Source organism: Myotis davidii, unplaced genomic scaffold (assembly GCF_000327345.1).
Source record: "Myotis davidii unplaced genomic scaffold, ASM32734v1 scaffold13, whole genome shotgun sequence".
Taxonomy (NCBI): domain Eukaryota; kingdom Metazoa; phylum Chordata; class Mammalia; order Chiroptera; family Vespertilionidae; genus Myotis; species Myotis davidii.
In genome coordinates this window covers 1,012,249-1,030,980 of record NW_006286243.1, presented here as the reverse complement: position 1 = coordinate 1,030,980, position 18,732 = coordinate 1,012,249, and the positions used below count along the sequence as shown (strand labels likewise).

Genomic DNA, 18,732 nt, shown 5'->3' with positions numbered 1-18,732 from the left:
GGGGACACAGGATCCCCCCCCCCAAACTAACCCCCCTCCACACACACACACACACACACACACAGAAACATCCTCATCATTAGCCAATTGCTCTTTTCCTTCCTGTCACCTCCTCATCTTTCTCCACATTCACTTTAAGTGTTTCCGTCAATAGGGCGGCCTCTTCAGAAACAGCTCCTCAGGTTCTAACTGGAACTCATTTTGCAGACTCGGGCGTGGGGCCCAGAGCAGCCAGGTGCCCCTAAGCGGCATTGCTCTGATTCGTTTTCAGCCTCCTTTGGAGCTGGAGCTGGTTCCTTGGACTCCAGGTGTGCGTTTCAGTATAAGATTTCTGGGCCTGTCCCTGTAGCGAGACTGGTGTGACTCACAGAGATCCTGGTCTTTGCGTGGGTGTTTCAGCACAGTGTTTACGGTGGCCAGAGAGGAGACGAGGAAGCTGCTCCCTGTGGGCCCGGGCTTGGGGAAGTGCTGAGTTTCATGGCTCCTGACATGGTCATAAGTCCCAGAGACGGGGTTACCTGTGTGTGTGCTCGTAAAATGTCAGAGTGTGTAACTGGATTCTTGGGGGGCGGGGGCGGGGCGTGAAACAGCAGTGCAGGGACTTTTTATAAACTCTCATTTTCAAAAGACTTTATGTGGACTTGCTCCTAAATCTCACTGTGACATTCACCACGTACCCTCGTGGGTTTTTCTCAGGGCAAGTAATTGTTCTTTGTAATTTCTGACTTTTCTTGTGAGATATTCGAAGGTGGGTCTGGATGAAAACTCAGATGGGAAAGGAGGCTTGCCGAGGGGAGAGGGCCAGGGAGGAAATTCTGGTGGGTTTCAGAGATTCTCTTTCATTGAGGTAATCCTTCATTTGCGGAATAATTATTTACTAATGACCGTTTTGTCCGAAGTATGAATGGGGCAGGGGAGCCATGGAGATGAGTAAGAAGTGGCCCTGCCCTCAAGGAGCTAAGCTCTGGTTAGAGACACAGACAAGCACACTCATGAGAGGAAGGGAGGGTGTGAGGGTGCTGCAGAGCCAATGTGGAGCTCAAGGGATTGAGGGCATCTTGGTGGGAAACAGCAGGCCTAGGTGGCCAGGACCACATTCCAGGAGGAGGGACTTGAAGGAGCAGAGGCAGGAGCATACGAGACGAGACGTATTTGGGAAACGTTGAGTGCTCCCATGCACGGAGCAGGTGAGGAGGAGGCGGAGGTGAGTGCTGTCATGCTTCTGGGAGATCAAACAATGTGAAGACAGAACAAAAAGCCTTAAAAGTTGGTGACCGACTTAAGCTGTCTGCAGCCTTTCGGAGTGAGATTGAAGGAAGAGAGGTTTTGTTTTCTGTTTGGTGTTTCAGGATGGATACACCTGCCCATGTGTGTTGGCAAAGGATGAGACAGTGGCAGAGACAGAGTGCAGAGGCAGGAAAGGTGGATTAATGGAGCAGGTTCTTGAAAGAGATGGGAAGCCTTGAGAGAGGCCCCATCTTCTTTATATTAGATACACACACGTGTAGTCCCAGGATCCCCTCCACAATGCTGGGACAGTTGTCAGTCTCCATCGCCTCTCATCTCCTCTGGTCTAAGCCAGTTTCTGTCTTTCCTTGTTTTTCATGACCTTGACTGTGTTGAGAAGTTCTGGTCAAGTCTTTTGTAGAATGCCCTCCATTGGGTGTGTGTCTTGTTTTTCTCATGGCCCATCTTCTGTGAAGAAAAAGAATTTTTTTTAATATATTTCTTTATTGATTCCAGAGAGGAAGAGAGAAGGAGAGATAGAAACATCAATGATAAGAGAGAATCATTGGAGTTCTCCCCAGAATACTCTGCACCCCTTAGATAGTGCTGCCCCCACAACCATTTAAGCCATTACTAGGTGGCGACAATTACACTCATTTCATGGCCTTGTGACCCAGCCAAATGAAGCAGTTTCTCCAATAGCATTACAGAAAATGGGGCCACTAATGGCTTACACAGCATCTCCTCAGGCCAATTAGCTCAGTGATCCAACCAAAAAAAAATCAGCAGGGCTCATTCCTCTGGTGAACCAAGTGCTCCCCGTCCTGCCCCTGACCTCCCTTCCCCCTCTCTTACGGTGAGGCTTTAGGTATGAGACTGCCATCTGTTGCCGCTTCTTCCATTTCTCCAGAACCAGCTGCTTCTTCCCCCATTCCGCAAAGTGTTCGGGATGGGGTCCAGACATGCAGGAGCTGTGTTCCTGTATCTGGCCTTGTCTTTCACTGGGTGAGAACTGAAGTCTTTCCCCTGCTAGTTTCAGTTCTCTGGGAAATGTCCTTATTATCACCTGTGCGTGTAGACCAGAGAACTGACTGGCCTTCTACAGACTGACTTGGGATCCTTGAAATTATGAAATGGGAGAGGCTTAACCGGTGGAGGTTTTGGAGGGAGCCCCATCATTATCAAGCATGCATCACTCCCAAAGAGACCCAGGTCCTGCCCATGAGAAGCCTCTGTGCACAGGGCAGCCTTCCATCACCTTTTGTGGCTTCGTTCCTTCGGGTGGGATTGTTTTTACTCTTTTCATGGTGACTGACTTAAGAACTTTGCTGGCAGAGGAAGGGGTGGGTGGTTGAGTAACTTTACCCACTGGAAAAATGAGATGACTTGAAGATAATTCTTTGATAAGCACAAGCCTAGAACAGAAAGGACACTGCCTCTCAGCAACAGCAGCACCAAGATGAGGGCGCGAGGGAGGACTGAGGAGAAGGTCTGTGGCTAAGTGCTAACCAAAACCTGGAACAACCTCCGGCTGTGCGTGAAGCTCCAGCCTGCAGGGTTCTCAGGTTGATGCTTGTGTGTCTGCAAGGCCAGCAGCCTGTCTCGCATTTTCCAAGGGTCTGATTGGGCCTCCGTGTGTTCGGGTGGGGGAGTGGGGAAAGCATCGCCTTCTTTCTTCTTAACTCTCTGGGACCCAGGGGAGCTAGGCCAGGGCCTGCCCACCAGGAAGTCAAGCGCATGCTTGTCCAGTACCCAGTATACGGGGAGTCCTAGCTGGGCCCCACCTAATGGCATGTCCCTGCTCTAATGAATCAGGACAACCCAGTCTGAATCAGAGTGTCCAGACTGGGAATGGGAGAGAGACTCACAGAGCCGTGTCCATTGTCTTTGGCCTAAGCCAGGAGATCCTCGCTCGCCTGCATGTCTTGTCTTAATAAGATGGAGGTTTGTTTTAACTCTAAAAGTCCTGCTCCTTCAAGTCTGGCACCCATGAGTTTTTCTTCTCTGTACTGTCCGACCATGGACCATTGGTAGTGTGCCATTTTTATTGCTGTGTGGTGTTGCCTTCCCTAAGGTGGGGACTGGGAGGTTTGGGGAAATGCTGAGTGACTGTCCAAGGGGGTAGGAGTGTCGTTGTGGTGACCTAGATGCTGACAAAGTTGTTCTCACAATCACTTGTAATATATAGTCTCCTTTATTTGTAGACATACTTAAAAGGCAAGAAAGGGCCACCTTCCTGTTTTACAGGTGAGAGACTGAGAGTAGAACTCTGAGCAGGAATTCCAGCCCGTCCCTGGGGAACACACCCAGGGCAGTGTACACCACCGCGGGTCTCGGCAAGGTTTTCACTACTGCACGCGGAGGTCTTGGGTCACCCTTTCCACTGTTGCTGTCTCTCCTCTTCCACCCAACCACCAAGTCATGGGGAAAAGGAGGGGAGCAAAAAAGGAAGGAAAGAGAGGCCTGTCCACACCACTGGGCTGCCTCAGCTCTCCGGGGGCAGAGAACCAAGGTTCCTGAAGAGCAGGGCTCTGACGTAGGGCGTCTCTGTTGAGAAGGGTGGGCCAGTGAAACCTGGTGCCTGGGCGTTGGCCCGGAGCCCACCCCCTCAGGCAGCCAGCTGGCCACTACACTGCAGCCTGAGTCACTCCCCAGCAAGTCCTGGTACGAGCATGAGAGACGGAGCTCAGCTGGCCCTGAGGGTGGGGAGAGGGCTTGGCAGGAGGCCACCTCCACAGGCATCTAGTTCAATAATGCCAGGCCAGGATTTGGCACCTTAGTTTGGTTCTTTATTGGGAAAGTCTGCCCATCACAGTCCAGTATCTCATGAAATGGGATTTCCATAAGATTGGAAGATCACTTGGAGGTTTCTCATCTGATGTTTGTAAGGATACTGGTAAGAGAGCAAGTACCTAACCTAGAACTGGGCGGGTCAGCTTGTAAGTTTTCCCTGTGTAGAAAGAAAGGAGCAAATGTGGACGCCCTGGGGGGGACTCTGAGGTCTGATAGGAATCACAGCTGCCCTCATTGGCACCATGGGTGTGCCCTTTGGCCAGCTTATTTCTTGTTTTATTGTATGGTATGTACACAGAGCAGAGCATAAAACATGAATGGCTTAAAGAAGAACTATGAAGTGAATAGCCATGTCACCACCACCCAAATCAAAAGCTGGAATATTGCCAGTGCCCCAGACCCTGCCCTCAAGTGCTCTTCCCTGATGAGAACTCCTCCCTCCTACTACAGGTCACCACCACTCGACTTTATAATAATCACTTCACTTTCTTCCCTTTGTCATCTATATACCCCTAAACAGTAGAGTAATATTTAACTATATGGAATATATTGAATGTATTCTTGCGGCTCTTCATTTGTTTAACATGGTGAGATGCACTATAGGATTGCATATTGCTATAGTTGTTCATTTTTTCGGCTGTATAGTATTCCATTGTTCATAAAATAACCATTTTGCTGTACTGCTAGTAGGTAACTATTAACAGGTATATTCCCAGCTTACTGATATTTTTAGCAAGTGGATTGATCCCCTACTCCCAATCCTACATGGGCTGCTGCTACTACAGGTACATGGGTGAGGGGCAGAAACCAAGTGTGGTCTCATCTTCAGCACTCAGAGACCGTGCTCTCCCTGGCAGCCAGAATTAATGCCAACACCGTGTATTTCTTGCAGCTTGCTGGGATTGCAGTCCTTGCCATTGGACTATGGCTCCGATTCGACTCTCAGACGAAGAGCATCTTCGAGCAAGAAAATAGTCATTCCAGCTTCTACACAGGTGAGCATGGGGAGACTTGGTGCTTCCTCCAGCTGCAGAGATGCCTTGTTGATCCAGGGACTTGGCCTTGGGAAAGACATTTGCTCTGGCCACATTGGTCAGTCATGTTCCTTTCAAGCTTTGCTTTTGTGTAGTTATGCCCATGAATTTGCATTTGTCTGATGTGGTTTCTTTTTTCATGCTGACTAAGTCTGGAGTTTCAACTGTTCTCTGATGTGAAGTTGGCTCCACCAAAGTTGCTGCCACTCTTGGGGATTTAAGAACCTCTGCCCTGCCCTTGCCAGGGTGGCTAACTGGTTAGAGCATCGACCTGAGCAATGAAGGATTGTGGTTTTGATTTTCAGGTCAGGGCACGTGTGGGAAGCAAACAATCAATGTGTCTCTCTCACATTGATGTTTCTCTCCCCGACTCCCTTCCACTCTCTCTGAAAATCAATGGAAAAAATATCCTCAAGTGAGGATTAACACACACAAAAAGAAAGAACCTCTGTCCTGGATCCTGATCCCCTCTTTGTTTCATGTCTTCTCTGGCTTAATCATCTCCTCAATTCAAAAAGCTTTGTCCTGCGGAATCCGCAGTACCAGACAAAGGAGAAGTGACTCCTCCCCAATTGTTCAGATAAGGGCTCTGAGACCCCAAAGACCTGCCTCCTGGATAATAACAGTCAAAATTAGTAAGAGAGACTAGCAGAGACACTAGCCCTCTGGACCCCTGGTGCTGGTGTAAAGGCCAAGCACTCCTGCTTTAGGGAAAAGGTTTCCACCTTAAGCAAGAATTGATTTAACATGCCCTAGCTGGTTTGGCTCAGTGGATGGTGCGTCAGCCTGCGGACTGAAGGGTCCCAGGTTCGATTCCAGTCAGGGGCACTGCCCCGGTTGCGGGCTCTATCCCCAGTGGGGGACATATGGGAGGCAGCGATCAATGATTCTCTCTCATCGTTGATATTTCTGTTTCTCTCTCCCTCTCCCTTCCTCTCTGAAATCAATAAAAATATATTAAAAAAAAAAAAAAGAATTGACTTAACGGGTTTCTTTGTACCCACAGGCTCCGTGGCATTTTTCCTAGCATCATTCTGTCACATTTCACCACCGTATCGCCACGTAAACGCCTCTCTAAAATGAGTGGGAGCATGGAGGGAGCCTGTCAAACACAATTGCCCAGTTTCTGGGACGACACAGGCTCTGCTACTCTACTTTCTGCCCAGTTTCAGAATAGGAAACATTGCATTTGCGAGAAACAAAAGCAGCCCCCATTTCCCCTATTTTTAGGATGGTGTTGTTGCATCATCAGGCTCAAAGTATAAGTTTGGTCACTTCCTTCCCACCCACAAAAGAAGTTATTTAAAATAAAAAAAAAAAAGATGAAGAGCCGAGACCGGTTTGGCTCAGTGGATAGAGCGTCGGCCTGCGGACTGAAAGGTCCCGGGTTCGATTCCGGTCGGGGGCATGTACCTGGGTTGCGGGCACATCCCCAGTGGGGGGTGTGCAAGACAGCTAATCGAGATGTTTCTCATCGATGTTTCTGACTATCTCTCTCCCTTCCTCTCTGTAAAAAATCAATAAAAATATTTAAAAAAAAGAAAGATGAGCATAATTGATCAGCATATTTAAGGACAAATTTTTCAAGTAGTATCATCCAGAGTCTATAAACAAATGAGCACTTGGAGCATCCAGATTCCATTAAGACTGTGAAAGGTTAACGAAGTCATTCCCTCCTTCCCGCCTCCCAGAGGCCAGCCACATGGTTCCAGGGCCCCGGGCTCTGTGGATGGTTTCCAGGCTCTTATTATTTCTTGTTGTTGTCGTTAGTTGGGTTTTTTAGGGTGTGCCTCCGTATTGTGAGAAAAAACTGAGGGAAAGAAAAGCACAATGCATGTGTGCATTTTTAAACTGCGCACAGTTTTCAGGGAGCAGGTCTCCATAGTGCCCCGACTTGTTTTAGCAACAGCTTGCTTTCTGTGAGTTTGTGGCAGCCCTGGAATGCCGCCTACAGAACTAGAGGGGCGGGGGCGGAGTGCTGGGGGGAGACCAGGAGCACTCCATTTCCTGTCATGTCATGTCATGTCACACCAGGCTGCTGGGAACCCTCTGCAGGGAGAGGGGAGAGCAGATTTGCTGGAGGAATGTGGAGGCGGGGGCAGCCATTCCAGGCAGGTCCTCTTGAGGAGAGCCCCCAGGCACCTCCCATAGTTCTCTGCAGGGGGCCTAGCTCCCACACTCTCCCACTGACCCTTCTCTGTGTGTCCTTCACTGTCTCACGTGTGGTTATGTAATGAATCACGGGAACTCTTTACCGTACATGGAGTGATCCCCATCTCACTGATGAAGAAACCGAGGCCTCGGGAGTTAATAACCTGTCCAAGCGCCATACCCTCAAAAGGCAGGGCTAGGATTTGAACTCCGTCCTGTGAAAGTTTCTTCTTGTATGACCTGTACTGGATTGTGGGGAGGACTCCCCTATGTAGGAATGGAACATATCTATACTGACCGGATGTTACCCAGGGGTGGGGGCAGGGTGGGGGCTCTTTGGGCCTTTGATTTCGCCCAAATTGTAGTTGGAGGGGGGAAACCGCAAGTATCGGTGGCCCCAGCCAGCAGATGACAGGTGGGAAAGTCGTGTAGAGTGTCAGGAGAGTGATGAGCACACTGTCTGAGGGAGCCGGGACCTGCTTCTGGGAACCTCACAGGTCATTGAAGGCCCTCCCCACCTCCCACCACCCCATGGCCACTAGGGGTGACTAGGATAGGGATTGGAAGGCACAATCCCAAAGAGACACAATGCATGTGGGTTTTTTGGTAGTTTTTTTTTTTGTTTTTTTTTTTGCATTAACACAGCCTTAAGCTCTAACAGAGGAAATGGGCCCTTTGCAGCTGGACCCCCTCCCTGGGAAAGATCTCAGCTTGCAGAAGCTCAGGGAGCAAAGGGTGATGCAAGTGACACCAGAGCATCAATCAGCTGGGATGGCCACTTGGGTCTAGCCTGGCCCTGCCCTTCCCTGAATGCTTTCTGGAATTCAATCATTATGGTCCATGGGCAAAGAGCTAAGGAGGCTTCATACACTGTGTCCCCTTCCACTCGGACTGTGACACCAGCCTTGGTATTGACCCATTGCCCTCTTCCAGCAGTGTGCCAGCTCTACCCCAGCTGCTATTCCCAGCATCAGGAGGTGACCATCCCTTGCCCAGGGGCACTGACCATCTGCAGGGCAATCCACAGGCCAGCCTGACCATATAGCTGGCCCATCAGGAAACCTGAAGGACCACAGCTTTGAAAGTAGAGAAAGAATGGATAGCCAGGCAGAGAAGCAAGTGAAAAAGAAACGTTCCAACATTCAAAACAGGCCGTAGTGAAGCAGAACAGCTGACAGACGGCCTTATAAGGGCCTTGTCTGCTGTTCAGGCCCTGGGAGAGTCAGCCCGTCAGCAGTATTCGTGATCCCAGGCTGCAAACATGCTGGGGAACTTCATTTTCTTGGTCTCGGGCCAGCAGCCCTTCTTAACTCCTTGGTGTCCTCCCAGAGCATAGCCACTGAATGAGGGCATGGGGGGGTGGGGGGGGTGGGGGTGTTGGTGAACCAGAGACCATGGGCATCCACACTCTCAAGGAACGTTCCCCTTTTGTGACAGGGTACCTGACGCATTGCCTACGTCAGCTGACTTCCCTGTTCCCAGCTTATGACTTGGGGCAGCTTGTTTTGTTGCTCTGTGTCTCTTCGTCTTCCTGTCCTAAAACTGGCAGAGTATACACACCCACACCTCTGGGAGGCAGAGAACTCTGTGCTTGGCAAAGGGGGTTCGCAGTGGTGCTCATTAATGAAAACAATGGGATGGAGAGGGACAGAGAGAGCTGTTGGGGTTCCTGGGAACCCTGATTATGTTAATTGGAGATAATCAACTGTTCTAAGCAAGTGGAGGCCAGGAGCTCTGCTGGGTTTTATTCTCCACACAAACAGGTATGGTGAGTGCTTTTTGCAAGATGGCGTTGAGGTGGTGACAGGAGGCTGATGTGTCCTCTGTCCAGCCAGCGCCGAGCCCTGATAAACAGGTGAAAGGACACCCTAGCATCTGCCACTGCTACACCAAGGGCTTTTTTAAATACTAGCAGCTATAATGTCAGCCTGAAAAAAAAAAAAAAGCAGAATAAACAACCCTTGAGCAAACTACACAGTAATCCTAGAGAAGGCTCTGTGACAAATAACTTTTTCCATGAGTCAGATGGAAAGCCCACATTCACTTGTTTTATAAAGGAGAACGCTTTGTTATCTGGATGGCCAGCCCTTGCTAGCGAGCTGGGGTGGAGGCTAAGCGAAGCTTAGCAAGGAGGATCCCTGCAGGGATGGCCCTTTTAGCAGCAGCCCACTCCCCTGACTTCCAGGGTGGAGCGCTTGCAGATGAGCCATCTTACAGCTGCTGCTAAAATCCCCATAAACAGCTGCCAGGGAACTGGAGAGGGTGAAGCCAAGACACCCCAAATCTGCAGCTGCTTGAGCAAGATTTAAAGCCAACAGCAGCCTTTGTCCTAAAGTCTTCGTCCGCTAAGCCCAAGAATGAATATTTCTTATTAACGGAGGCCGATTAGGAGACTATTCTTTCTTTCTTTCTTTCTCTCTAGCTAGCTAGCTATCTGCACTGGAAATGCTTTTCCCTATCACAGATCCCTAATGCTACTCACCCAACTCCCCGACTTCTGCCAGGCTCTCCAGGCCTACCAACTGGGATCTGGACTTAGAGAAAACATGCCTGTCTGTTCGTTCCCACTCAACGGATTTCGTGTGTTTGTAAATCCTTTAGATCTCTTAATAACCCCTATTTACTCAGTCCTTGCTATGGAGCTCAGAGGAGTGACTCATCCTCATTGTCTTCCCGATAAGAGGGGGAGAAGCTGAGGCCGTGTCACTGCCTCGACGGATGGACGGACGCACGCATGGGTGTCCTCATGTCAGAGCCCTCCTCCGCAGCTCCTGGGGCTTGGGCCCCGCAGTATGGAACTGCCCGGGAGGATGGGACTTGACTCAAGGACAAGCTGCATTTGTCCCCTTGCCCAGTCTGAGCCAGGCATGCACGGGAACAATACCCATATTCATACAGCGTAGGGGTTTGCCAGTAAACCCACGTGACTTGACATCACGACAGATGTGGGGCAAAGGGGGCAGAGACACAAACGCTCCCTTGTGTGCATTCTGCTCGGTGCTGCCCGTGAGCTTCAGCTGCAGGCAGACTGCTCGATTTGTGGCCTGCAAAGCCTCGGCCCCGTACTTGGGGTCCAGATGTGGACCAGTGAAGTCACAGACACCTGCCCAGGGTTATCACTGCAGTGTCCTGTTGTGTATTGTGTGGAAGTATCATAGATTCTCTCCCTTTCAGCCCCTATTTCAAGAAAGTCGACCTGGTCCCACTTAGCAGGGAGGGATCAGCAAGTATATAAAAATTCATCATTATGATTCATAATTGTCACCCATCCTTTGTATTCTTAAGATTAGAAGTAGCTTGAATTTGTTGTGCACATCTTGATGACATGTCACTTAATCTTCACAACCACCTCGTGGTGGACGTGACCATCCCCGCTTTGCAGATAGAGAAGTGATGCTCAGAGAGATGAGGTGGCATTCCCAGGGTCACCGAGCTGGATTTCAAACCCAGTCTTCCGGGGTGGAAATGCCCCATGGGGCCTGCGTGAGGGGGGTAGGGTAGTCCCTGAAGAACCGCTGTGACTTCTCCAGAATATAACTGCAACCTGGGCCCCTCAGGGCATTCCCAGGGGTGACTAGGGCTAGTATGCTCCCCTGGATCCCCATCCCAGGACTATGCCTTTTGTTGGGCATAGTCAGAAATTGTAAAAGGCACTGCCCTTCTCATCACCCCCTCTCCATTGGTCACTAAAATTGAAGGCTTAGAACGTGTCACTCACACCCCGCCTTTAACAAGAGGATAGAGCCTTTTCACCCTTCACCTGGAGTAACCGAATTGCAACCGCAAGATCTCTGTAGTGTGCTCTAAGGGCAGGATCTTTTTTAAATTTTCTAGCAGCCAACCTCTCATGTTACTGATAAGGAAGCTGAGACCAAGAAAGGGAACCTGTCTTACCCATGATTACACAGAACTTAGTAGCAGAGTTAGGACCCAGTCAAGGGTCTCCTGACACCAGGCCTATCTTCTCTGCACTAGAGCAAGCTGCTCTACCTTTGCCAACATGTGCCCTTGGGTGTCACTGTGCATGCCTCGCTGCCACCCATGGCAGGGCCGGCTGTCCCAGTGTGCACAGACCCTTGCTGCTGGAAGCTTGCCCTGACGGCTTCTTCTGCCAGGTAGAGGCTGGAAGGGTGCTCATCAGAGTCCCAGGAATTTACCCTGAGTTTGGGGGGGTCTGTTTTCATTAACGTAAGTGGATTCATCTAGCTGGAAACAGGTGACAGACTAGGGCAGTTTGTGTCCTTCGTAGAATCTGGGGCTCCCAGGGATATTCTTTGTCCCAGTTAAGGGGTATAGGCACCCTCCAGGAAGGCTGAGGGTAAGGTAGGAGTGAGGACTTGATGCCATGGGGCCCTAGAAGAGAGACTGGTGGGAAGGAGGCTTGAGAGCAAAGGTGGAAGGGGGCAGAGAGATGGAGGGAGCACAGTCATATCAAGGGAAAATGGAATTGCAGGAAACAGCTGGGCCTCCATGCTAATACCTCCATGTCCTGTCCTCTGTCCTCTATCCTCAGGAGTTTATATTCTGATTGGAGCCGGCGCCCTCATGATGCTGGTGGGTTTCCTGGGCTGCTGTGGGGCTGTGCAAGAGTCCCAGTGCATGCTGGGATTGGTGAGTATCCTTTCTGTGTTCCCCACACCCACCCTACCCCCTGCCCCGAGATCCCATAGAACAGATAGGGTGGGGCAGGGCAGGGTGGTGCTGGGGAAGGGGGGTAGAGGGGTTGAGAGAGGGGAGTGTGAATAGGATACCCCAAGGGCATGAGCTGTCCTCAGCACCCCCAGAGTCCCTCCACTCGGGGCCCTACCCCAGCCTCCTGGCCAGGCAGCTAGCTGTCTTGTCCTCTCCCCTGTGGTGATGCCTCCCTCTCTTCCTCTCTGGAGTCTCTATCTTATCACTTTCCCTCAGGTGACTAAATGCCAGGACTTTGTTTTTCCTTTTTTCGAGGGCCATGTTTGCTTTCTTTCCCTGAATCCACAGGTACCTGTGCCTTCTCTTTTTTCAAAAACTTGTTACAATTTTCCTCAAACTCCAGAGTGTTCTCACTTTATTTCCTCAAATCTCTGTGGTTTTGTGAGTGAGCAGTGGTTTTTATCATTGACTGGCTTCTAATTAACTCCTTAGAAATACCAATGCTGGGGCCCCCTGTACCCAGGCCTTCCCTCCAGGCCTTCCCTGCTGCAGCTTTCACTCCTCGCCCGGGCTTAGCTCTCTCAGCTCCCCCACTTCTGGGAACAGCTCCATTTGTGTCCCCAGGTGCCCGGTCCCAGGGAATTGCTATTCCTCCTTGTTTGCCAGGATACCCTTTACTTTTCTGGTTGGCTAAGATTGTTCCTCTCCCACCCCCCTTTTTACCTTCTAGTTCTTTATGTTCCTCTTGGTGATATTTGCCCTTGAAATAGCTGCGGCCGTCTGGGGATATTCGCACAAAGATGAGGTAGGTGCTTTCTGTAAGATCTCGGGGCCCCCGGTGATTCGGGTTTGGGAGTTTGCAGATGAGGGGTGATGCGGGCAGAAGGGTGTCCTGGCTGCCCAGCTTGGTCAGCTTTCATCGCGCCTCTTATTCCACCACGTTCCCACATGCCCTCAGAACGTGAGCTTCCCCAGGGCAGGGAATGTGAGCGTTATACTACCCTGGGTGGTACTGTGCCAACCACTGCTTCCAGTTCCCCAAACGGTGTTGGCACAGAGTAGATGTTCAGGAAATAGTCATTGGGCCAGCGTATCTGCGCATGTGTCTCACACCTCGGCAGCCCTTCCCCAGTTCTTCTGGAAAAGACAGCTTAGGGCAGCGGTTCTCAACCTGTGGGTCACGACCCCTTTGGCGGTCGAATGACACCTTCACAGCGGTTGCCTAAGACCATCCTGCATATCAGATATTTACATTACCATTCATAACAGTAGCAACATTACAGTTATGAAGTAGCAACAAAAATGATTTTATGGTTGGGTCACAACATGAGGAACTGTATTTAAAGGGCCAGAAGGTTGAGAACCACTGGCCTAGGGAAACACGCCCTCTGGGCTGGACGCCCTTGCTCCTTTACCCAGTCTATAAATATGAGCCAAGCGCCACACAAACTGTTGCTCTCATCTTAAGGACCTTTGCCACCTAGTGTGGCAGACAGACATGCATTTGGTAAGTGTCACAGAAGTCACTTATATCCAAAAGCCCCGTGGGATAGGAAAGGGGACTCTCTGGCTTCCTGGAGAAGAGAGCATTGGCCTAAACCTTGAGTGAGAGAGATTTCAGGAGGAACGTTGGTGGGAGACAGGGTACTTCCCCGCAAAGAAAGGGCCTGAGCACAGCTGAGCTTGGGCTCCATGGGGAGACCAATGCATTATGGGCCAGGATGGCCACGTCAGAACAATGTTTTAGGAAGGACTGTGTTGTCATGTTGAGCAGGAGGGAGGAAAGCAGAGAGACACTAGATGCGGGAACCCTGTTTTAAAAAAAAAAAAAATGATTTCATTATTCAGATGATAGAAGCCATGGAAATAGGAAGGGATAACGATGAAAAATACTGAAGGAGGAAGGCTGGACGTTGGTCAGCTTATTGATATTGTGGATGTGGGGGGACCAAGGGACAAGCATCCATTAAGTTGAAACAAACCCTATTACGGGAGGATGGTAACATCTCTTTTCTTTCATAATAGGTAATACTTATTCCCCAAATTTACTTTGTATCAGACACTGTGCTAAGAGCTTAACATGTAATGTCACATTGAAATTTTCACAGTAATCTCTCGGGTAGGGATTAATATACTTTCCATCCTAAAGATGCAGAAAGTGAGGTTCCGAGGGGCTTGGTTAATTTGCCAAAAGTCACACAGCCTCTGAGTGAAGAAAACAGGAAGACGGAAGCCTGAGGAGCTAGCCAGATCAGGAGTTCTGTTTTGTTTTTGTTTTTTAATTTAAGTTGAGGAGATAACATTTTGTTCATAGATAGAAGGGAAGGAGCCACGTGTGACCGAAGGGACCAACCATAGGTGCAGGAGAAGTGGGAATGACGGGAGCAGAGTTCCTAGAGGATGTGGGAAGAGAGCGAGGGGTCCCAGAGATGGCTGAGGGGAAGTGGGGGCGTGGGGACGGGGGCAGTCTGCTCGGTAACATTTCCCGAGCACGGGAATTTGTTGTCTGAGTGTGGAGAAGACGGAACAGGTGACATTTGTTCATTTGTTCTGCTGCTCTCTCATCTGTTGGTCCATCACAGGTGATTAAGGAACTCCAGGAATTTTACACGGACACCTACCTCAAGCTGAAAAACAAGGACGAGCCCCAGCGGGAAACGCTGAAAGCCATCCACTATGCGGTATGTCGCCTTTGCATCCTCAGAGCATGTGCACACGGGCACTTGCTGCCCCAGACCAGTGCGTCTCTATTTCAGTCACTTTTGTGTTTGTTTCTCTCACCCCATCCCTGCTCTTCTCTCTGCAGTTGGATTGCTGTGGTATAGTAGGGGGAGTGGAACAATTCATCTCGGACATCTGCCCCAAAAAGGATATACTTGCAAGCATCACAGTGAAGGTAAACGTGAAGAGCAAGTGCCCCTGCCCACTTGCTCTGGGCAAATCCCATAAGGGGTAGAAGTGAAGTTTGCCCTCTCATTCTGGGAGGACAGGCATCTAAGTGCTTCACAAATATGTCTTCCACCTGCAACATCCCAGGGTGGTCACCTCATTTCTCCACTGCCTTGGCGCCTTCTGGGTCCCCAAGGGCAGCAAAACAAAGGCCAGACCAGGGAAATAGCAAAGTGCTTCTAGCGGACTGCAATGATTTGGCAGCTGGAACTGCCCAGTGCTGCCCCATGTTCTGCCTCCCCCAGCACTCAATGTCCTTGCTCTGAGTCAAGGACATTGGCTTTGTAGACTTGTAAATGGCTCAAGATTGTAAACTACAGCTAATGTCCAAACTGCAGAATGATGTAACCCAGATAAGAAATAGACCCAAAGCAGAGGCTTACCCCTCTTTCTTCTATGATTTCTTATCCAAATATGTGGGACCCACCTCCTATTCCTCTCTTGGTTCTCCGTTCAATGCACCAACCAAGACACCTGAATCCTCCTGTCCCCTTCCCTTTCCCTGGAACCACCAATGCTCTGGGTGTGAAACGGGTATTGTGGGAGGAAGGAGGTGTGAGCAGGGATCGTGTGTGACCAGGGTCTTGGTTTGCCCCCTAAGCCCTGCCCTGAGGCCATCAAAGAGGTCTTCCACAACAAGTTCCACATCATCGGCGCCGTGGGCATCGGGATCGCGGTGGTGATGGTGAGTGTCCTGGACATGGGCGTGGGGGGTAGGAGGGGGTCCTCTTAGTAGTTAACATTGATTAAGGGTATGCTCTGGCCAGGCACTATCTTAAGTGCTACACATTTATCAGCTGATTGAATCCTCACCATACCTATGAGGTGGAACTCTTAGCATTCCCATTTTAGAGACTAGGGAACGGAGAGACAGAGAGGTTGAATAAGTTGATCAAAGTCTCTGAACTCATGAGTGAAGCTTCTGGGATTTGAACTCAGTGTTCAAATCCATTCTCTTAATCATTAAGGTTCAGGGGTAAGTGTAAGGTGAAGCCACTGCTGCTGGTCCACAGACCATGCAAGGGTCTGGATCGCCCCAGACCTGTTAGTTATCCTGGGATGATCTTCGAAACATGTTTTCATCATGCACCTGCTCTTCTTTTTCCCCCCAAAAAATAGTCAATGAAAGCTACATGGATGTGAATTGTTTCATCTCCCTCTATAGTCTGAAAGGCATCCAGAGTGGACAGCCCAATGCGTCAAATAATCTACTCTCTAGTAATCAGCTCCCAGGAACCATCAAGGGTTGATGAGGTTCCCTGGGGTTTCCCCTTCTTCCCCCAGGAGGGGGTTATGAGAACTCTTCAAGGGACACAGCCCTCGTCTGCCCCTCACAAGACTACCCCTAAAGAGAGAATTGCTTCCTTTCTAAGTGGTTATTTGTACCTCTCATCTGCATCTAGAAGAGCTTGGCACAGCTTTCAGTAAAAGAGATAACCATACTTTTTCAAATAAAATATAAAACTCACAAAAACACAAAGGTGGAAGTCGAAGTTCCAGCCTGTGTGGACTAAGGAAACATCTGAATTTGAGCATTTAATTTAGCTCTGAGTGTATTTGTCTCACCCTGAAAGTTCTCCAGGGAAGTTACTTGCATTAGCAAGTGGCTGCAGACTCTCAGAATCCCACCTGTCAGTGATCCCTCCCATTATCTAGCCTACACGCCCCTGCTTTGATATTTAATTCATTTGGCCTCTGATTCTCATAGTCCTTTGTCTTGGCCTGCATGACTCATGTCTTTCCCTCAGCAAAACCACCTTGTTCCTCCTATTCCTCCCTGTCTTCCAGATCTTTGGCATGATCTTCAGTATGATCCTGTGCTGTGCTATCCGCAGAAGCCGAGAGATGGTCTAGAGTCAGCGTGCACTCCTGAGCAGGAAAGTTTACCCCTGAAGATCGTTGGTTATTTTCCTGGGGTTTTATTTTTGTTGTTATAGTTTTATTGTTGTTGTTGTTTCTTTTTTTTTTCCTTTTTTTTGCCACTAACTTTTAGTATTCATTCTGCATTTATAAACAAGGAAAAAAGTTATTCTATGTTTATCTTTTTTAATGCTTTATTCATATGGATAGTTGAGAGATTGAGGGACTTGTTTTGCTTCGGTTTATAATTTTTGGTTTGTTTTTGCTTATTATGTTAGGCAGAAATCCTGCAATGAAAGGTACTATATTTGCTAGACTCTAGACAAAAGATATTGTACATAAAGAGATTTTTTTTTCTTTAAATAGATTTAAAAAAATGTCTATCAAATTTAATCAGATTGTAACTTATGTTGAAGACAATTTGATACATAATAAAAGATTATGACAATATCCTGGACTTGTTTTGGGGTTTCGTGGCTTCCTTTATCTTTTTTTAGAGCTATGTATTTCTCAGATGTCTTTCAACTTCTATCTGCTTTAACTGCATTTACATGAAAAGTAGGTTGGAAGGTTGGTCTTCCTACTTTACTAATGAAAAAAAAATCAAAGTGTGAAGAGATGAAGGGATTCTGACCCAAGGTCCCACAACTGCTAGTAGGTCAACACTAGAACCCCTCTCTTGCAGTGTGTTGTGTCTTGGGGGTACAGCAGTAAATGTGAGATCCCTGGTGGCAGGGACTTTGTTTTATTCACTGCTGTGCCCCCAGCACTTAGAACCTAGTGTCTGGTACATAGTAGCTGCTCAGTGTTTATTATCCATTAACATTTGTTGGTTGCTAAATGAGTACGTACCCATTAGGGTTTGATCCAAGAAGCAGAATATTAAATATTATGGAGAGAGAAAGAGACTTTGCTACAATCATTGGAGCTGGCTAAGCAGTCTCTGTAAGACGTCTTTGCATCTGATGCTGGAGCCTGAAGCCCACAGGGCAGACAGGAAGGACATGAATTGGGGATGAGAAGGCAAGAACAAGCTAGAACTCGCAAGCACAAGCCCACAGAGACAGACAGATCTGTGTGGGCTCTTGTTCCTCTGATGTTGGTGGTATGGGTCCTACAGAGACATTGGCCAGGAGTTGGACAAGCTGAAGTGAGCCAGCAAAAAAGCAACAATTTGAGCTACAAAATGGCTGCTGCTTTATTTCCCTCCTCCAGACCTCCCACAAGGATCTTCTGGGTCTCCTCCTGCTCCACTCTAACCAGAACCGTTCAGGAGGGGCATGCTGGGAAGTATAGTTCAGCTTAACTAGGTTGAGCATTCACTGAGCCACCAGTGTGGGAGACGTGGCTCTACTCAGAATGTCTGCAATCTAGCGGGCAATTCAAAGTTAGGCAGGCAATTACTACTGAGGGGGATAAACACTATGAGAGGATAAGTACAGAGGCATACGAAACCTGTTTTTATTCTCCACCCCTTGATTCAGTTTGGGTTCTTTCTAGTGTTTAAAAAAAAAACACCAAAAAACCAGCACACCAATGTTCCTAGCAGCATTATTCACAATAACCAAAAGGTGGCAACAACCCAACTATCCATCAACAAATGAATGGATAAACAAAACATGGTATATCCATACAATGGAATATTATTTCATACTAAAAAGAAATGATGCATTAATACACATTCTACATACAACACAGATGAAGCCTGAAGATATTATGTTAAGTGAAAGAAACAAAAGAAAAAATGCTATATGATTCCAATTATATGAGGTGCCTAGAATAAATAAATTCATAGAGATAGAAAGTAGATTAAGGATAACCAGGGCTTGGGGTGGGAGGTGGAGAATAGGGAGTTATTACTTTAATGAGTACAGAGTTTCTGTTTAGGATGTTGAAATTTTTCTGGAAATAGTGGTATGGTTACATTGTGAATGTACTCAGTGCCACTGAAGTGTACACTTAAAAATGGTTAAAATGGTAAATTTTATGTTCTATTTGCCACATTAAAAAAAAATCAGCTGGGTTGGCATCCTGGGTTTCATTGCTGTTCTGTGGCCCCAGGTCCCTTATTTAAGCATTTGAAGTC

At 48.6% G+C, this 18,732-nt stretch overlaps 1 protein-coding gene across 1 annotated transcript in view; it reads left to right on the top strand.

Moving 5' to 3' along the window:
* CD9 (CD9 molecule) overlaps positions 1-17,101 on the top strand; it is a 35,427-nt gene extending 18,326 nt beyond the window's left edge. The window contains exons 2-8 of the mRNA XM_006757605.2: positions 4,913-5,015; positions 11,719-11,816; positions 12,568-12,642; positions 14,420-14,518; positions 14,644-14,733; positions 15,388-15,471; positions 16,575-17,101. Of these exons, the coding sequence (XP_006757668.1) occupies positions 4,913-5,015; positions 11,719-11,816; positions 12,568-12,642; positions 14,420-14,518; positions 14,644-14,733; positions 15,388-15,471; positions 16,575-16,640 (615 nt within the window). The 3' untranslated portion in view covers positions 16,641-17,101. The remainder of the gene's footprint in view (positions 1-4,912; positions 5,016-11,718; positions 11,817-12,567; positions 12,643-14,419; positions 14,519-14,643; positions 14,734-15,387; positions 15,472-16,574) is intronic.
* Positions 17,102-18,732: the final 1,631 nt, after the last annotated feature.